The sequence below is a fragment of the Ambystoma mexicanum genome, chromosome 7p, assembly GCF_040938575.1.
Source record: "Ambystoma mexicanum isolate Mex_15411 chromosome 7p, UKY_AmexF1_1, whole genome shotgun sequence".
Lineage (NCBI taxonomy): Eukaryota > Metazoa > Chordata > Amphibia > Caudata > Ambystomatidae > Ambystoma > Ambystoma mexicanum.
Window position 1 is genome coordinate 890,310,183 of NC_090939.1, and position 20,552 is coordinate 890,330,734.

Here is a 20,552-nt window from a genome sequence, read left to right on the forward strand (position 1 = left end):
TTGGCTAACCTCTTCCAACCCATCTGCTGAACTTTTCATGATTTACAATCACCTCTGACTTTTGGAATGTGCTTCCTCCACAATTGCCTCCCAACCTCTTGTTGCCAGCCTCTTCTCTTGTTTTGTTGATAAAGTAGAAGCCATCATCCTATTCACCTCAGACTAGACTAGATTGTTTGCCTTCTCGGTTTTCCTCCCTTCATTCGAGTCTGTCAGATTATGCTAGTTAAAAACATGAGCTGCTTCCGAACAGTGACCAGCGCCGGCAAACCTATCGAGGACAACATCTCCTTGCTGTAGCCTTAATAGCCCTGGTTTATGGCTCGCTGTAAACAGTGACTAACCTCGTGCTTTAGAGAAATTACGCATTAACTCTCTACTTAAGATGTTTACAGCATTACAGTAAATTATCGTCCGATTGTCAACACAACTTTCATTGGCTAAATCATTGAGAAGGTAGTGACTCGACTGCTTGGTTACGAGTCACACAACCTCCTGCCTAATCATTAATCGTGTTTCAGGCCTTCCAGATCTACTGAATAGGCATGCCTCGGGCCCTGGTGTGACAAAATCATACATTCCCTGGATGTCAGTACCCGGACCATTGTTATCCTTCTGGTTCTATCCCCTGCTTTTCATACTGTTAATCGTGCCACTCATCCGGTCTGCTTGTGTACACCTTTGGAATATCTACCCTGTAGCTAATCTCATCCTTCCTCGAAGAAAGGGAGAATGGTCAGGCCCTTCCCTTTCAAAACCTCTAGTTTGTGTATACAGATTGGCTCCATTCTTTAATTGTAGATATTAAATGCGCTTTTTAAAGCTTTGGATGATCTCGTTATGTTGCACAAAGCTACTTTTCAACCAAATGGGCATGATATGCAGATTGCCTTTCTTCTCCAGGGTGGGCTCCATGGATTACCAGCATCAGATGACGGGCTGTTTGCTCCAGGACTGGATGATTGATAACCCTGACTAAATGCGATGAACAATGAAATCATGTTTGTTGATAACTCCATTCCCCTTCGCTTGTCCCATTTTTGATGCACAGCCTAGCCTATCCACTCTGCGGTTCTGAAGATAACTTTAAAAATCCAGGTAACATCTGCTGTGGTTCAATTGGAATAGTGTCTTGCAAGGCCCCCTTTGAAAAAGAATCTCGCCCATCAGCCGCAATCCAGCCAGAAAAAAGCAGGCACGTTATTCTTAGGGCTCACACTTTAGGGACAAGCTCCAATGCACGCAACGACCACCGACCATTTTAAAAGAAAAAAATATATATATATATTTATTTCACAACAGGGCATACAGGGCTGGTACATGGCCATGGGTCCTTGAAAAGGTCCTCATTTAACCCTGGCCTACTTTAGGCTTATGCTAGCTGCCCACCCATGTCTTCAAGGCGACCTCTAGGAAGTAGAGGAAAGAGGATCGAGTAGGAGTCCTGTAAATCTAATTAGAATGAGACGAGCCATCCCAGTAAACAAGCAGCCCTTGCTTGATGGACAGTGTAAATCCAGAGATACGTTGTGATAAGCAATGGGTGGCCAGGTCATGATGGCGAATATCCAACATATGAGACAGCTATTTTCTTTGCCCAGTTCAGTTTGCAGAACTGCTGCCAACCCTTTGCCTGCTTTTTATTATGGCACAGCAAGAAATTTAAGTGGGTAAAGCTACATGCACTTTTTCTCCTGTGTATTCTAGTTGCATCCTGTAGATCACAGTACAATATTACCATGGAAAGTAGCAATAATGTTGACAATGTACGTCTGTTTTGAGACTCCTCTTTAACTGCGGCTTTGATTTTGTGTAGCAGCCAAATGCCAATGACGCAAATTAACAAGTAGTATATTTGTTTGGGATGAGGTGCAGCTTGGATTTATTGGTCACAACTGGAAATGTATTGAACCTGCTGTGACGATTCCAAGGAGATCTCTCCCCAAGTGGGAGCCACCCCTTTGGGATTAGGAAATTAAGCCCACTATGCTTAACACCCCCTAGAGTATAGGGTAAGTGGGATCCCTGTGGAGGTAATCCACCATCCCCTTACGGGGGGGCAGGAAAACCCAAAAGAGTGGCCGAAGTCACCATACCTTCCCCAGACACTCCCATCTTTATGGGATATGTGGGTGCTAAGGTGTAGGATGACCCTATAATCCCTTTCGTAATGGCTGATTCAGCTTCTGGCTACAACTGTTCCCAGTCCTCCTGGAAAACTGCTGTGCAGCGAATATAATGGTCCCCTAGAGGAGCATCATAGAGAGAACCAATCGGAAAAGGAGCTTGGTGTAGCGCATAGAATTCAATTGAGCCATACGGCTCAGAGGTGGTGTGGCTGGTTGGAGAGAGCGGAAACGTTGTAGGCGGCATCCCGATCGTAAGACACACGATGAGTAACTGTAAGAGTCTGGTTCGACAATGCAAATGAAGAGTAACCTCTGAGCGTGAAGTCAGATGAGGCGTCTCGGGTACACAATCCCACCCGAAGTGAGCGGGAAAGAAGCAGTCAGTGGCCTAAGCAGCTCTGTGCACGACAGACCACACACCCCTCTCAAGGAGCCCCACTCAGTAGAAACAGGTACACAGTTCTGGCAGGGAGGTGGGCAGCAAGACTGAGAAGAGAAAGCCAAACCGTGTAGCGGGGAAAGAGCAGGCAAGCCCCAGAGTGGGGGAGAGAAAGGAGGCCCAAAGTGAATAGACAGAATGAGACCGACCCTGGAGTGGGGGGAGAGCACAGAGAAGCCCTAAGTGATGAGAGAAAGAAGGAACCCTGTAAGTGGGGAGCGAGAAGGAAGAGTGCTCCACAGTTGGGGAAGAGGCAATCCCCAGAGTGGGGAATTGGAAGGAAAAAATCCCCAGAATGGGAATGAAGAGACTAAGAGAAACATTGAGTGGTGGAACAAGAGGCAGTCTCCCCAAGGGAGAAAGCCTGTGAGACTTGTACGTTTGAAAAGGAAGAGAGACCTGGCTGGAGCATGGACGGCATTCTAGCAGTCTACGAACTATATAAACTGGAACTGTGAACATGGGCAAAGGCCTATGGTAAAGGGGAAGGCGGCCGGAAGCCATTGGCCATCCCTTTCCTTGGACAATTCCCCAGAACATGTCTTGGTGGTTTTGTGATTTCCACTTTAAAAGCTAAGGAAATAATCCAGGTTAGATTACGATTTCTGGACACATGACTTTGTACATCCTGACCTGGCAAGTTTTTTTTTCTTTCTCGTTTTTGTTTAGAATAGTGTTGCGAATCCTAGATTTTGGGGGAGGTTAGGCTTTTAAAAAAATGAATTAAGAGTTGGAAAGCATGTCTCATTGTCTGTCTCCTGTTTCTGATCTACCATAGTGCCTAATTAGCCTCTTTTAAATACCAGATTTGTGATCTTTTGATGCAAAACATAAATTCAGTTTTTGGTAGTTGTGTAAATGCTCATGCTTTCAATTAAAATATTTCTATTTCTTCTTTCTCAGATTTAGAAATGGCGATTGCATATTGGAATTTAGTTTTGTCGGGACGATTTAAATTTTTAGATCTATGGAATACATTTTTATTGGTACGTATATCTATCTTTTGTTCTCTGACCACTTTGGATTTGAACCTTAAACTGACTGTTTGACTGTAAAGCAGATTGTACTCATTGCCTGCAAGTTTTGGAAAACCTTTATTTTACTATCCTATCTCTTTCCATTTCTTGTCTTACCTAAAATCAATGGCAAATTTAGAAGTGCTTCATGGTATGTTGCTTGCGCTCTTTTTTCTATTGCTGTTTTCAGAATGTTAGGAAATCGGGGCTACCTAATATTTGTTGTCTTCTGTCCTATGAAGACTTGCTTCTATTTGTTCTTTTCTTTTTCTCAATGTTTTCATTTATGTTGTACTTACCTTTGCTCCTACTGGTCAGTAAAAGCCAGTACTTGCATATGCTGGCATTTTAGAAAGGTATACACTCCTAGAGTATATTGCCATGTTTTGTGAATTAGTAGTGCTGATTTTATGCATTATCAAAAGCAATTGCACAGACCATTTTTTCATTTTTATTAATGGCTTTTTCTAGGTTTCTGATTTTTTTTTTTTCCACTCCTGAAGTTTTGGAATGCAGATTGGAATAGAAGTCTTTTTGCCATCCTCTTAAATATAAACCAAGCTTAAATAGTTTAACTTCCCCTCACGCATTTATTGTGACATATATTTGAGTTTGAAAATGGAAACTCATTGAAACAGAATCGGGAAGCCTGGTGACCGCCCTATTTTAGATGGAGTATTTGAGGTGGAATACATCAATCACATAAATGTTGTCAACATTTTTATAATTAAACTAACATCTTTGTCCACCTGCAGAAGAGTACAAGCTAAAAGAAACATACCTAGAAGCAAAGGGTGGTTCGTTAATTTTGCAAAAGATAAAGCACTGCACTTTCCACTGACGGCTTACAGCATTGCAAGGCAAACACACAGTGACATATTATTTTTCTCTACTCCTATTAGTTCATGAATTTTTATCAGTAGAAACCGTGGAGTGGATTTCACTCAATCTTTAGTGATGTTGTTGCTGTATCATTGCTATGTTTTAAAAGCCAGCATCTTACTAGCCCCCAGCTACAGACCCTCTGTACAGCTTTCCATTCTTGATTCGACAATCCAAAGTCAGAGAAAATTGAGGGGGTCATGGCACAATCCCTTTGAAATTCATTGGGTCCAGGGTTGAAGGCAGTAGAGAACTAGAACAGACCACATGACCCCTTAATAATGGCAGTTGAGACTGTAGGTATTACATCCTCTTGTGAGTCTTCAAGTCCTTCGAAGTAGCTTATGACCATTACTGTGAAGGTTTGAGACACACATAAGCTGACCTGTCACACTCCACTTGTTTACAAACACTGACTAGACAAATGCTGCCATGGGATTTACGTATTCGGATACTCATGGGGCACTCCCTGCAAAAGTACAAAACAAAAGGTTACTTACTGGGAGTAGTTTAATTAAGCAATATTTCCCGAGCCGCGGGGCCATGACCGAGTCAGGCAATGCCCCGGGCCCCATAGTTAACAAAGGCCCGGGGCATTACCTGCCTCTGTAATGCCCCAGCGGCGAAGGACATATTGTTATTAGTACCCCGGCCTGCAAGACTGGGGTACTAATAACCTTCTTTTCTGTTCCGAAACGCTGCAGCATTTCGGAACAAAAAAGAAAAGAAAAAAAAATGTCAAAGGAAATGGCTGCCAGGAAGAGAAAACTGAGTCTATTTTCCCTTTCTATGGCGGCCATCGTGAGCGGATGCGCTGGGAACGGAAGGACAAATTCTCCAATCCTTAGCCATCGGAAAAGTTGCAAACCTATTCCCTAAAATGCTGCCCTATTCTAGAAGACCAATCCAAAATGTGGTTATTCAAACATCCAGGAATTCAGTTTAGCGGGATCAGTCTTTCACATATTTTAGCTTGCAGTATTCTTTTCTCCTGCCCCCTCTTGTTAATTTAAAGTTGGACTATTTCTTGCACAACTATCGGGTCTAGTGGTAGGTGAGTGTTCTCGCCCTCCTCACGTGTGGGCTCTTGTCAGGCAGCCAATTTGTTCTGCCTTCCACAGGTCTTGCTTGGATCTTCTTTCTCCTCATATTTGCTGATGGAAAGCTCCATCTTTTAGCTCTCCAATTCACTCTTAAGGTGTTTGTGGTTAGATTGGGTTGTTTCAAAAGTACTCATCCTCTCAACAAGGACTTTTCCAGGATGTAGGGATTCTACCCACCCTGCTGCATCGAGTCTTGCCACAGGTTTTCCTCCAATGGTACTCTTCAGTCTTTAGAGCATCATGTTCAGTTGCCCCCCTCACCCAACCAGGGGTTTTGCAGATTGGCTGGTATTTTTGACTTCCTTCACTTAAGCAGGTTATTATACTTGCAATGTTGTTGCTGCCTCGTGTTTTAGAGGTGCTGGTGAAAAGTTGCAGCAATGAGCTCTCCAAGTCCCTCCGGGAAGCCTGCATCCTGCTGGGATGCCTTTAAACAGTCATTCTTATTGTCGTTTTCCCAAAGGTTTGCGGTTGAAGAGCCTTGACCTTGGGCTCTCCATTTAGGCAGTCTGGGCTTTAGTGAGCTTGCTTCCAAACAGTCTTCTCTTCTGATGGAGACTCTCTCTCGTGCACGCTGCTAAATCTCACGCAGAAGGGTGTCTATAAATCCACTACTATCTACAGATGGTGCTCTCCTTCCTTCTCCAGGGAGCTCTAAGGGGTACTTCTGCTTCCTATGGATTTGTGACACTGATGTTCCCCAGCCTCTTTTATACCAAGGGAGCCCCGAGGTTTGTTGTGATTTTACTCATGATTGGTCTTTTTGTAGAGTGACCTGTGACAAATCCCTGATTTTTGCAGGTCGGTTAGGTTCCCCAAGTCCATCTGTTGTACAGTTATTACAGGTCAGCTTTTATTGGTCATTAGAATGCATAATGTAAGAAGCCAAACTGCACATTAAGATTTTTGAGCTGTGTGCAGTTTCCCTGGCAGTACAGCTATTCCAGAACCCAGTTGAAAATTACCAATTGCAGCTTTTGATGGACCATATATTCTGCATTGATATTGTGTCCGCAAACAGTAGGAATTGAAATTTGTTTTTGTCACTAGTTTAAATAAACTTTAACACATTATTTCAGCTACATACAAAATCAAATATATGCATATATTCCACTATAAAATCAAACCATACTAAAATCTTAGATACAAATTAATTCCATAGTATAATCATAGTGTACACAATTCCTCTCATAATTAAAACATTTCTCTAATGTTCATGTTTACTAATGATAACAACAAGGGTGTACTCTGTCCGCCCATCTACTTATCCCAAAACCACTCACTTTCAATGTTCACTTCATCAACCTGAAATCTCCTAAAATACAATTGCCTCAAATGTCTAGTATATGTGAAAGTGGATAACCAGTGTTTAAGTGACTTTGGACATGTAGGATATGTTGTAAGGACATAACACTCTCTCTGTTAACCCTCTTCTCCGACCCCATCTGTCCAGGGTTCTCAGAAGGGAAAACCGGAACCTCATATTCACTGACGGGTAATTACTGTTTGGAAATGTTATTATGTAATGTATTCTGTGATGCTCTGGTAATGTAGATATTGTTTGGCCAGCTCTGTTTGCAATTTATAGCTGCTCAATAGATCATGAGCACTACTCCACTGATCTACCTTTATCTTCTTAAATGCACTCTCAGGATTTGCAATCAAACATCTGTTTCAACCCGGCAGTTAGGTTCAAGGATGGTCTCTTACTCTATTCTAATTTCCTCAAGAAGCTTATAAGAATTACATTCTAATAAAGTCTTGAGGTCCTCGAACAAGGAGCATCTAGGTGGAACTAAGATTTTACCATATAATCTCAATTTGGCTATTTGGACTAGGCTTTGCCATGATACTAATGGTACACTCCTCCCCTCGAAGAACAGGGCCCATATCCAAGCCTGCATCTCTGTTGCAACTAACAACACGGGCGAACTGTTTAAAATCTGCAAGGACCTAACCAATCCTACTGCAGTCTCCCCTGCCCTCCCATACCCTCTGTGCTTCACTGGCCTCCCACTTCTTAACTAAAACTTGGGACATCCTGTCCTCACGCTCTTGCACAACCCTTCTTCCCCGGTTCTCAGGCCTCCCTTGGATCCCCTCTCCCCTTCCCTCCTCCTCTCCTCGTTCTCACCATAGCACTGGATTAGGTCTCTAGACAAGTCCTCTATATGAATGTCTCCTCCAAACAAGTGCTCCCCTGCTCCTCCATAACCATCAAGGACTACAGTGCCTCCCTTGCGCCAGCCTTGGCTGATTTCTGTATTCACTCGTTTGCCACTCCCTTGTGCATCCTCTCCTCAAAAAGCATTCTGCCAACTCCTCTTGTCCGGCTAACTACCACCCTATCTCCATTACCCCTTTCCTGGGCAAACTCCAGGAGAAGCTGATCATCTCCCAACTGATCCAACATGCTGAATCTGTTGTCTCCACAACCACCAGTCTGGCTTTAGAGCAGCCAGTGGCATGGAAACTGCTCTACTGAACACCAATGAAGACTTACTATCAAATCTTGATTCCAACTCTCCTTCCTTTCTTATCCTTCTGGATCGTTCTTCTGCCTTCGAAACGGTCAATCATGCCACCCTGACAAGTCTGCTTTGTGACACCCTTGGCATCATGGCCCTGGCACTGGACTGGTTTACCTCATACCTCTACAACCAACCTTCTTAGGTTCAACTGGACCCTTTTCTCTCACCTATTACTCTCCACATGCGGCGTCCCTCCAAGGTCCATCTTCTTGCAGTGACTCTTCAACATCTACCTTGCCCCTCAAGCCCACATGATTACCTCCTTCTCTCCTCACTTCCAGTGTTTTGCAGACACCACACATCTCTCCTTCAAGCTTCCCTTCACAGCTTCCTCCTCTCTCAACCCTGACTGCTATTCAGGCATGGTGTGCTGCCAATGATCTCTGCCTTAATACCAGTAAAACTGAGATGCTTCTCATTGGGACCCCAGCTCCCTCATTCTCTCCGACTCTTTGGTTGCCCTCTATGGGTCCCCTCCCTCTCCTGTGAGGGGAAAAACATTTGTGTCATCTTTGTCTCCTCTCTCTTCTTCTCGCCTCACAGACCTTGCAAGAAGGCCCAATATCGGCTGCACCTCCTCAGTCATTCTCCCTTTCCTCACCTTCCCCAGAAACTCAATGTCGCCAGAGTACTGGTCCGTTCTAGGCTCGACTATTGCAACAGAATCTTCCAGAGTCATCCTTTATCCTCCCTTTGTCCCCTTCACATATCGAGAATGGGACTGCAAGACTTATCATTGGCCTCAAGCCCAGGGACTGCATCTCTCCAGCCCTAAAATCTCTCCACTGGCTCCCGATTGCTGCTAGAATTAAGTACAAGACCCTCTGCATCATCCACAAGGCTATCTGGGGCCTGGGACCAGCTACATTCAACGCTCTTCCTAAATACCTCCCTGCTGGAGCCTTTTGGTCTTCTAGCTCCAACTCTCTGCAGATCAGACGCTTTTTTAAACAGAGAGTGGGGGTAGATCCCTATCTTCTGCAGGAGCCTCCCTCTGGAATGGTCTGCCTGCCCCTTTCAGGCTTGAGCCGGATCTCCTCAAGTTCCGGAAGCTACTCAAGACCCTCCTTTTCTCCTCTTCTCCTCTTCTTACCCTCTCCCCCTCCCCTGTTAACGCCCTGTCTGTTTCGTTGACTTGGTACCTGGTTCCCTCTGAGTATTACAGGGCAGCAGGCTCCCCTGCCCAGTCCATTCCCTTCCTTGCACTTAGCATGTAGACTCTCTTCCGATGCACCCCATGCCATCTCTTGCACTTTCCCTCCTGAACTCCCCTTAGCACTCGCCTAGCCTCTGTTGCCCTCTTCCCTCTCCGCTCCCCCCTTCCACCTGCACTCTTCCACTCTTTGCCCTGCACTTCCCTGCCCACCCTGGCACTTCACATTTTGCGTAGACCGGCACTCCCCTCACCCCCTCCCACATTTCCTGTTAATGGACTTGCACGATCTGAATGTCACAAGGCCTAATAGGACCGCTATTGTTACCTTCTCCCTTGCCCCCCCCCTTTAGTTTGGGCTATTAGGTGGCGCTGAAAGCGCTACCTTAAAATCCCGATCTACTGTCATTAACATAAGAGCTTCAAATATGGGCTGTAATGCTTTTCCAGTGGGGATGACATTTGAGGAGGGATACACAGTTGTAATCCCTCCCATTCCCTGCCCCTAGCCAATGTAATCCCTATGGCTGATCCCACCCGTTCCTGCCCCAGCTCAGAACTCTTTGATTTTGTGTGAGCTCATCCATGGAGGAAAAACTAATGGCCATCTTTGAATGGGAAAGATACCATGCATAGTCCTGTACTTTGCCTTGCAAGTGTTGCTTTCAACTATCTGATTTGGGACGACGTAAGCAGAAATATTGAGATGGTACTGTGAGCAAGGGATATAACCCTGGAAACCGTTTTTGTTTCTAACAAATAACCTTCCAATCAACTATTTGAGTCGTTAGAATGTACCTGTAAACTAGTTTGTGTGTGTGAATGTCTGAATCTGCCTGTCTCAATCCACTGCTTTTTGCCGTGCCTCAGGAAGCCAGCTGGTTCTCGCCCGCGCTTGCTCTCTCGTATGCACACACACATACTCTGAATCCTTGGCAGCCATGTCGGGTTCAGACAAGGACAGAGCGCACGCCGGTGTGGCAGATCAGAAAGGAGGGCCGCGAATGAAAGCATCGCTCTGCATGCAAATGAAGAAAAGGTCTTAATTTATTCTATCAAGAAGTTACAGGCAAACTCCGAAGTCGTCATTGTTGAAGCAAAACCTCTGTTAAAATAAAAATGGAAAACAAAACCTTCACGTTCATCTTCTCCCCAGCATTGTTAGCAGAGCTGCAGTCCACTCCTTGCAGCGGGCACAGCTTTCATTGAACGTGCTATGCGTGCCTGTTTCGAATGGATTGTGTCCTCCAACGCATTCCAGATCTTTGACGTGTAATGTCCACAGCTGTGCACTTCGGAAATTTTTTCGGCAGAGACTGTCCTGCGTCGATGACGTCGGGTCCATGTCCCTCGAAGGCCTCCATCGACGTCACAGGATGTTATAAATAGGACGCACGGCGCCCGTAGCCCCAGTTCCATTTTTTTCTGCAAACGTGTTAACTTCGTGAGACTCGGCGCGCCTCATGTGTTCATCATTACGATGTCTTTCTCTTCGACCCCTCCGACTCTGCGGTCTGGCTTTAATACCTGCCGGGACTGCAAGTTGAAGATGTCGCTCACCAACCCCCACCGCATTTGTTTGTGGTGCCTGCGTGAGTCGCACGACATAGACTACTGCTTGAAATGCCAGTCGCTGACTGCCAAGGCCTTGCGGGTGCAGAAGGGGAAGCTCCAGATAGGTAGGGGCTCTAAGCCTGTTAAGTCCCAGACTTCCAAGTCCAAGGGGGTTTTCACCAACGACTCGAGGGGTGACTCTCCGCGTCGGAAGGAGTCTCGGGGATCTCGGTCCAGGAGTGGTTCCTGCCACTCGTCTTCCTCATCCTGGCACTCTAGCAAACACCGTCACCGGTCGCCTGCCCCATCCTCCTCGGAGGATGGTGCCTCGAGGAAGGTTACATGCTCTACAAAGTCTTCGACTCTGGAGGAATGGGTGGCGTTTAGACAATTCATGTTAGCGATTTTTCAATCGCAGGGCACGGGTCCGGTTGCGCCTTCTGACGAAGCCAGCCAGGATCGGGCTCGTACCGTGGCTCGCACACCTTCGGGCTCGGGTATACGACGCGACTCGCATCGGGAGCCGTTGAGGTCCCGTTTGGACAAGGATTCTATGAGTCGGAAGAGACGTGTCTCTAGGTCTCGGTCCTCGTCTCCAGCAAGACCGCAGCAACCTATTGAGGGCTTGGGGCCGGCGTCGACTCGTTCAGCGCTGTGTCTGTCCGATTATATCAGCCCATGGCACAGTCACCACCTGTGTCGACCCCGAAGCCTTCGGCGATCACAACGTCGAGGTTGTCTATGCTCTCGACATCGAAGCCTTTGGCGCTATCGGCGCTACCGGCGCCTTCGGGGATTTGTTCTCGAAATTTGCTTTTGGAGTACCCAGATATCGTGGATCCTACACGTCATGATCACCAAGAAGATGCCAAAAAAGGTCCTTAACAGAATCAGGCCATAAGCTTATTGCGCCAAGTTGGTGGGCAAGCAACGCTGTTTTGTTCATTAGGCTTAATGGTGACTTCCTCATAGCTCAACATGGCTGCCAAGTTAGCCTTATGAAGGTTGCAGTGCTGGTCTAGTTGTTTGAGCTCAGTTGCTACTTAAGCCCCTCCCTTCGAGCGCTCCGCGCTTTGCGTCGTTCCTGCATCGCTGTGTGACACTTACCACCGTCCTGTCACCACTAGAATTAGTGTTTCCGAAATTCCCGTGTATCTCTCGGCAGTCTTTCCCTTGTAAATCCTCCTTGCCTTATAGCCTCCCTCTGCCCCTGAATATCTTTTCTGAATCAACTTAGTTATTCTTTTCCAGTCATGTCGAGGGGTTTATCCCTCCGTTCCCTCAGGCTGTACGGTACTGTCACAGCAAGTATAGAATTGCTTAATGTTTTCCTTAGTGTTTCTAATCACGTAGGTACCCTTTGGGACTGTTTATAAGAGGTTATTGTGTAGCGACTTGGAAACTGGTTTAACTTGCATTATTTTAATGTGCGCGTTACGTTTTCCTTTTTGGCACGCATTCCGTTACGCCGCTGAGTTTAGGAGCATTGCTGTGCGTTGTTTATGCGCTTTGCTTGCCGTTTATTTTATGTGGTGCTGAATGCTCGCCATTTGATATTTCCATGAAGAGTTCCTGCTGCACACACATACACGCATGTTTGAGGCGCACTTGTTATAGGTTGAATTGAAATCCTCTCAGTGAAGTCAGGTATCGTTTTTGTGGATATTCTGACCGTCACTCCTGAGAAAGTCTCTGAGGAGAAAGGCACACTTTCCAGAATGTTGTTTGAGTTCCATTGTGACTCTTGTGATATTAGACAGGCATTGTTCAGTGAATTCATTCTCTGCCCTTTCACATTCCATTCATTGTTTTTTTTCTGGGAATTGTACCAATGATTTACGCTCTGTCGAGCTCCTCTCCTCATTGTTTCCCTATGAAAATGTTTTCACAGTAACGTATTGGTACACCTAATTCGTCCCTGATTTATGAAAGTCCTTAAGGGCAGTACCCCTCCTCCCCTCCTCCCCCCCCTTCAATTCCTTGCTAAGGGGTTATCCTCCAGTCAAATCCCTCTTCAGAACTAGAGCCCCTGCTCAGAAGCAGGATGGAGAGCCCCCCCACCCAGAAAAACGTGAGGTAATTCGTTTAGGGGAATTAGCATAAGAAAATACTGGGAATTGGGTTGAGAAATAGTCTAAGAATCTTTTATGTGTATCCTGTAGGGGGAAGGGCAAGCTGTGTAGCAGGAGGTTGGAAGCATCGCTCTCTGAGACAACTACTTATCTGTTACTTTTGAGTGTGTGTCCCCGCAGAGTACAGGTAAGCGCTACACTACAAGGAAGGTTACGTCGTTGTCTGTGAGGCCGGTTTTGGCCTCCAGGCCCTCTTGTGTTCCCAGACCTGGGTTTCAACTCCCTCTGGATGATATTTATAAAGAGGAGGAAAGGTCTGAGGTTGAGGAACCTGGTAACCTTGATGATGCTCACATTTTTCTGGAGACAGTCATTTGGAGGAGTTGAGGCAGACCCTCCATGGTGCCAGTGGGCTGGACACTTCCCCGAAAATGGAATTGGGTAGACCGGAGCCTGGGGCTCATGCAGAGTCTTCTTATAGGAAGCTCATGGCACAAGTCTCGGAGTATCTGGGCTGGTCTAGTCCTCCTGAAGACTTTGTGCAGGATGATCTGAGGGACATCTTGGATCAAGGTCCGTCCTCTGACCCTGTTTTGCCATTTCATCTTATCTTGCAGAAAAGGGTGGCAGCTGCTTGGCAGTCCCCGGAATCTCTTCCGGCTGTTAATAAGTCTTTGACCAAGAAATACTGCCCTTCCGTTAGCGACCCCAGCTATCTCTCTACTCGCCCCATTCCCAGGATTTTGGTGGTTCAGGCAGCTTCGGCCACCTCGAGGCAGGTGGCATAGCCTACCATCCCTCCGAGTAGGGACGACGAGCACTTCGACGGTTGGGCCTGGAAGGTGTTTGCTGCTGGGAGCATGGCCCTGAAATCGGCCAACTCCATGTGTGCATTGGCAAGTTTTTCACACACACTGTGGAATTGTTTCTTTGGCGGCTGAGCATATTCCCGAGGGGGATGAAAGGGATGGGTTCCTTGCTCTCGTGCAGGACGGCAAGGATGCCATGTGTGAATCCCTTCAGTCGGGTTTGGATACGGCTGACCGTGTTAGCCGATCGATGGCTGCGAGCACCATTATATGCAGATTTGCGTGGTTGCGGAAGTCGGGTTTTGCTCCGATTTGCAGGCCAGTCTTCTCAACATGCCCGTTGATGGCGCACATTTGTTTGGCAGCAAGGATGACAAGAGCCTTCAGAGGTTGCAGACCTCAAAAGCTGCAGCGAAATCTTTGAGCGCTGCAGTGCTTCACTCTCTGCCTTTTCGTCCTTGGGGACAGCATTGGAGGGGAGGTTCCTTTCGTTACTACTCCTCCTTTGGTAGAACGAGAGGTGCCCCAGTCAAAGGGGCCAGCGAAAATGTACCCATGGTGGTCAGGGAAATCGTGGTGCCAAAGCCGCTCAGGCAGCTACCTCTTAACCTTCAGGCACTGCCGCAGCCTCTTCCAGGCATGAGGCTATGTCCCATGGATCGCCGGTTGGGGGCAGACTGTCTCAGCATCTCGGAGAATGGCGTGCCATTACTTCAGATGCGTGGGTTCTGGATACCATAGCACACGGCTACTGCCTTCCCTTCCTTCAGCAGCCTCAACAATCCACTGGGGGAACTCTCTTTGAAGCTTCCGGATCTGATCCTTGCGCAGGAAATCTTGTCCCTGCTGGAGAAAGGCACTATAGAACTGGTGTCTGTAGTGGAGAGGAACAAGGGATGGTATTCCCCTTATTTTTTTATCCCAAAGAAAGACGGGGGATTGAGACCCATCATGGACTTGCATTGGTTGAACAAACTTCTCCGGAAGGACAAGTACAAGATGGTCACTCTTTCTCAAGTCCTTCAGGCCCTTCAACTTCAGGATTGGTTGGTGTCTCTGGACCTCAAGGATGCTTACTTCCATGTGCTGATCCATCCTGTGCACAGGAAGTACCTGAGGTTTGCGGCTGGCGACTCGCACTTTGTTTCGGGACCTGCCGTTCGGATTGACCTCCGCTCCGAGGGCCTTCGCCAAGCTCATGGTGGTGGTGGCAGTGTACCTCAGACGAGGGGGGATTCACGTCTACCCCTACCTGGACGACTGGCTGATCCGATTGCGCTCTCGCCCGGGCTAGCGTTGGATCGTCTCAGTGTCACCTGCCGCACCCTCCACAGGCTGGGCTTCTCCCTGAATTTCTAGAATTCGCATCCGACACCTTCCCAACAGCTCCAGTACATCGGGGCTGTTTTAGACCCGTGCTTGGGGAAGTGTTTGCATTCAAAGGTAAGGGCTCATCACATTGTGCAGATGGTGGACAAGTTTCAACATGACCAGAGTCTCCCAGCTTTTGAATTCTTAAGATTGCTCGGCCTCATGGCCTCCTGCATTTTTCTGCCAGAGGCCCGGCTGCGGATGAGATCCCTGCAGTGGGCTCTCAAGATACATGGGTCACAGTTCTCCAGCAAGATTTCGGTTCCGTTCAGATTCCACTCTCGGTCTCCCAGGATCTTCTGTGGTGGGCCAACGAAGGGAACCTGATGAAGGGGGAACAGTTTTGGCAACCGTGGCCAGAGGCTACGGTAGTGACGGATGCTTCCCTCACAGGTTGGGGCGCTCATGCCGACGACTTGACCGCCAGAGGTTGTTGGTCTCTGTCGGAGTCCAGACTCCACATCAATCTGTTAGAGCTGAGGGCCATCAGGCTAGCCCTGAAGACTTTTCTGCCGTCTGTACTGGGGAGTGTCCTGGTCATGACAGACAACACAGTGGCCATGCGTTACCTCAACAAAATGGGGGAGGGGTAGGGTCACTTCCGTTGTGCAGAGAGGCAATGCAGCTCTGGTTCTGGGCCATCCAGCAGGACATTTCGATCTCGGCAGTTCATCTGGCCGGAGATGTAAATGCAGTGGCGGAAGCTCTGAGCAGGCAGAGCACGGTCTCCCACGAGTGGGAGTTGGCTCAGGAAGTCCTTCAGGAGATCTTCGCCCTCTGGGGAACCACGCAAGTGGATCTCGTCGCCACCAGTGTCAACCAGAAGTGCGAGAGCTCGAGGGAATTTCCTCCAAGAGGAGCCTTAAGACGCATTCGTAGTGGATTGGTCATTCCCACGGCTGTACGTGTTTCCCCAAGTTCCATCATTCCTCAAGTGTTGCGGAGGTTATGGAGGTGCGGTTCCCACATGATCCGTATTGCACTGGATTGGGACGGGAGAGCGTGGTACCCGGACCTTCTGGAAATGTCCATCTGCCCTCCACGCTGCCTTCCCCACCGAGAGGATCTTCTCCCTCTCCCTTGGGATGGGGTGTGGGGGGGGTCAGTTTCTCCATCCAGTGGTCAAGACTTTCAACCTTCACACTTGGTATCTGACAGGTTGAGGTATAAGGATTGGGACCTCCTGGATGAGGTGATGGAGGTGTTGCTTTCGGCCAGGTGGCCTGCAACAAAATCCCCGTACCGTTGGCGTAAGTTCTGCGACTGATGCAGGGATCACAATGTTTGATCCTTTTCAGTGCTCCATTCATATAGTTTTGTCTTTCTTGCTTTGACCCGCAGGGGATTCAAGTGGGTACCATTAAAGGTTACTGGGCGGCGCTGTCTATCTTTAAGTGCTCTATTGAAGGATGTTCTTATTTTAAGATTCCTTTGATTTCCCAGTTTCTTAAAGGACTGACTAATGTTTTTCCGCCGTCACCCTTCCAGGTCGGGGTTTGGGATTTGAATTTGGTTTTGAGGTTTCTCATGGGTGCTCCGTTTGAACCGTTGCACTCTTGTCTTTCGAGATGACTGTCCTTCAAGACTGTGTTCTTGATTGCGGTTACTTCCGCTCGCAGAGTGAGTGAATTGCAGGCACTTTCATCGAAGCCACCCTTTACTGTGTTTCACAAGGACAGGGTTGTACTGCGAGTCCCTCTTTTCTACCTAAGGTAGTCTCTGAATATCATTTGAGTCAAAAGGTGGTTCTTCCATCTTTCTACCCTCCTCCTCATCCTGGTAAGGAAGAGGAGCGTTTCCATAGGTTTGATCCTGGGAGAGCTCTTAGCTTTTACATTACTAGGATGTCCAGGGTCAGAGTGGACGATCATCTTTGTTGGATATGCTGGACACTGATTGGACCAGGTTGTTACCAAACAGACCTTGTCCAAGTGGATTATCCTTACCATTAAGGAGTGTTACCGGTTGGCGGGTAAAGACCCTCCTGATTGGTTGAGAGCTCACTCCACTAGGGGAGTAGCTACTTCCACCGCCCTCCAGCGGGCTGTTCCTATTAGGAATATTTGTGATGCCGCTACTTGTGCTTCAATCCATACATTTGTAAGACATTATTCCTTGAATACAATCCATGGTCAGGATATGGCCTTTGGGAGGGCGGTTCTTTATTCCGCAGTCTAATTGGGTACCCTAAATTCTTTTCCCTCCTCCATTTACTGGTATTGCTTTGGGAGTCTGTCAAAGATGTGGAATGCATTGGAGGACACAATCCATTCGAAGAACAAGTTACTTACCAACTGGTAACGTTCTTTCGACTGGATGTTCCTCCAATGCGTTCCACATCGCCCTTCCAGCATGCCCCTCAGGAGAATTTCCTATGCGATTGCAGCTTCCGTTTTCCGCAAGGCTAAATGCAGTCCAGCAGACAACAGACTGGTGCCACACGTTCTGGGGGGGAAATAACTTAAACTGAGTCTACGGGCGCTGTGCGTCCTATTTATAACATCCTGTGACGTTGCCCTCGACGGAGGCCTTTGAGGGACATTGACCCGACGTCATCGACGCAGGATGTACTCTGCCGAAAAAGTTTTCGAAGTGCACAGCTGCGGACATTACATGTCAAAGATGTGGAATGCGTTGTAGGAACATCCAGTCGAAAGAACGTTACCAGTTGATAAGTAACTTGTTCTTCTCCCTCCAAAGTCTATATGCCCAATAAGTTTCAGGGGGACTGGTGAATCTTCTACCCACCAGGACCCCAATGCACCCCATCTACACAATTTGCTGTTGGTAGCAGTGGATGGAAAGCACTGCCCCACCCAAGCATTGTGAATGGGACAGCACGTCCTCTGACTGTGGCCCTTGCTGAACAATGCCCTGCAATTCATGGAGAAGAACCAGCTTATTCTTGAAATCAACGTGAGATGTCCATGCACTATTTTGCCAATTTTCCCAACCCCTGTGTGGCATGGTTTGAGGGAGAGTGGGGGGGGGGGTCTTGTTTACATATGCTGAGTGGTAGTGGGCGTTTATCTCAGTAACAGTCCACCTATGCCAAACATCTTTGGCAATTGACATTGTTTTTCCACTCAAGACAGCAGTCGGTTCAGCCTGGCTGCACGCATCTTTTTGCTATTGGGAGCTGAGGGGGCAGTGGTAAATGGTTTACGAAGTGTGAAAACGCAGAAGCCCTTTCACCTTCACAGCGGGAGGATATCTTGTGTTTGGGCTCTGAAAGGCACCGGGCGGTATTAGTGGCCGTACCCGCTTTGGGTAGGGCATGAGATGAAACTGGTGATTGAAATGTGGCATTGGGGGGTGCTTATATAGCCCGATAAGCAGGATGAGCATTCAAGCGCAGGGTGACATGATGGCTGCTACAGGATTATATCTTGCTGTATAGTGAGCAAGGAACTGTGGTTCCCGTCATAAATGGTGGCAGGGCCCAGGGGGGCAAGTATTCATACCCCGTGCTTCTATGAGTGGGGATTAGTTTGCAAGGCGGTGTTAAGTTTATAAGGACAAGACATTATGATTCTAGCCACCTCTTAGCTTGTCTTGCTGGGAATCTGTGGCATTTGAAATCTGCAAGTTGAAGTGCCAGCATTACCAACCTGCTTTTGCCTGTTCTGAGACAGGGATTTCCCAGGAGTAAAATGTGGAATGGCAGTGCTTCTTGCAAGTGCCCCACCCACCGACCCCCACTTCGAGAGCATGTAAACTGGGGTCAGTGAGCTGTGCAGAATGGAAGATGTGATGAAGTGGTCTTCCCCACTGTAGCTAGTCTCTCGATTCTAAGCCTGCATGGGAGGTGGGTGTGGGGGTTTTAACCCCCATCACCCTGTCTCATTCTCACGCCCCCTGCCTGTGAAAGTGAGAGGATGTTGCCACTGGTGTTACCCTCTCCCAAATCCTTCATGCACATCCACACCAGGAATTGGAGAACAGATGGGGAGAAATGGCATATGGGTAGGGTCCCAAAGCTTGTAGGTGTTCAGTTATTTGCCCACCCATTGACTGCCATGACCATGCTAATCCCTATGGCCATTCCCGCTAAGTGCCTGCCCCTCCCCACCCAAAACACCTCCTCATGGGAACTCATCTAGCTCCATTTAATCAAGCCTTACCATCAAACTTTGTACTATAAGTACCTGCCTATGCTTTCTCAAAACAGTCTTCTGAGAGCTAATGACTTAATTGGGAGGTGTAAATGTGCTACTGGTGTAATAAAAATGTCTTAATCAAGCCTGTCCTTCACTGAAGTATTGATAAAAACAAGCTTTGGCTTGCACGTAAGCATTAGGCATTTGCCAGGCACTGCTATTAGATGTCCAAGTCCTTGCACCATTTTGCACCTGCTACCATCAATAGAAAGTTATCACCAGGACGTCAGTGCCTGGCAAGCGCTATTCCCATGCCTATGTATAAGCCCAAACTATTGGCATTGCCAATGCTTGTTTTGTCTTGTGGTGCCTTGAAACAACTTTTGTTGTATAGGCGCCTTACAGACATCCAATAAATAAAATAAATGCTTGTGGTGAATCAGTACGTTTGGAGTAGCCATCGGGAGCCAAAATAGCTATTTTCCAAAATATACCTTCCATACTTTCACGCTTCTTCCAATCCAGGTTGTACAATTCCAATCCGTACAATATTGTTGGGAGTACCTTCCCTAATAATCGGCTTGGTTTGAGTATATTTACAGTATTTCAATAAGATTGTCTTACTATGTGTATACAACAAAGAAAGCTTCTGTTTCAATCTAACAATCCAAGTACCCCTGTGCTCCTTATTCAAAATTATGTATCGCAAGTATTTTATTTCATTGACGACTTCTAACTTAATTGTTCCCGGCAACCATTCCCCTAGGTGTCTAATCTCTGCGTGCAAGACCATAATTATGGCTGTTTTCCTGATATTTATAACCAGAAATCCTAACAAGCCATCCGGGATCTTCCACCCGTACAGCTTGTTCCAGAGTCTGTTGCGACCAATGTCGAAGCGCTAGCTAGATCTATGATAGCCATGTATAAAGGGGTTAGGGGTGACCCTTTAAGTGCTTGCTTCTTCATCAACTGGACCATTAATCCATTTAAGGAGGTACCATAATTATTTCGAAAGCCAGTTTGATATTTAGTAGGCCTATTGACTGCTTCCGCCCAGATGGTGAGCCCCATCAATAACAATCCAGCAAACCGCTCAGAAGAGGAGTCAAATATGGCTATAGATCGGTAATTGGCAGCAATCTCACTTCTCCATTTTTGAATATAGTCACTACATGAGCCCTCCACCAAGATTCAGGAGTTATCCCCTTCAGTTATAGTCGAGAATACCTGGCATAGAACCTCAGCCCACAATCTGGAATGAAATGTGTAGACTAGGTTAGGGACCCCTTCTGGGCCCAGTGCCCTGAACCACCTAGAAGTTTTAATCAATACTTCAATATCAGAGTCAAAGAAACACTTCCCACCTCCGTAACTTTATTCTTCCAGAAAT

General features: G+C 47.2%; 1 protein-coding gene across 9 annotated transcripts in view; it reads left to right on the forward strand.

Moving 5' to 3' along the window:
* Positions 1-20,552, forward strand: part of DCUN1D2 (defective in cullin neddylation 1 domain containing 2) — a 325,754-nt gene that overhangs the window by 275,111 nt on the left and 30,091 nt on the right. For all 9 annotated transcript variants that reach the window (XM_069637140.1, XM_069637141.1, XM_069637144.1 and 6 more), the window contains one exon: positions 3,472-3,554. In XM_069637140.1, coding sequence (XP_069493241.1) covers positions 3,472-3,554 — 83 coding nt within the window. The remainder of the gene's footprint in view (positions 1-3,471; positions 3,555-20,552) is intronic.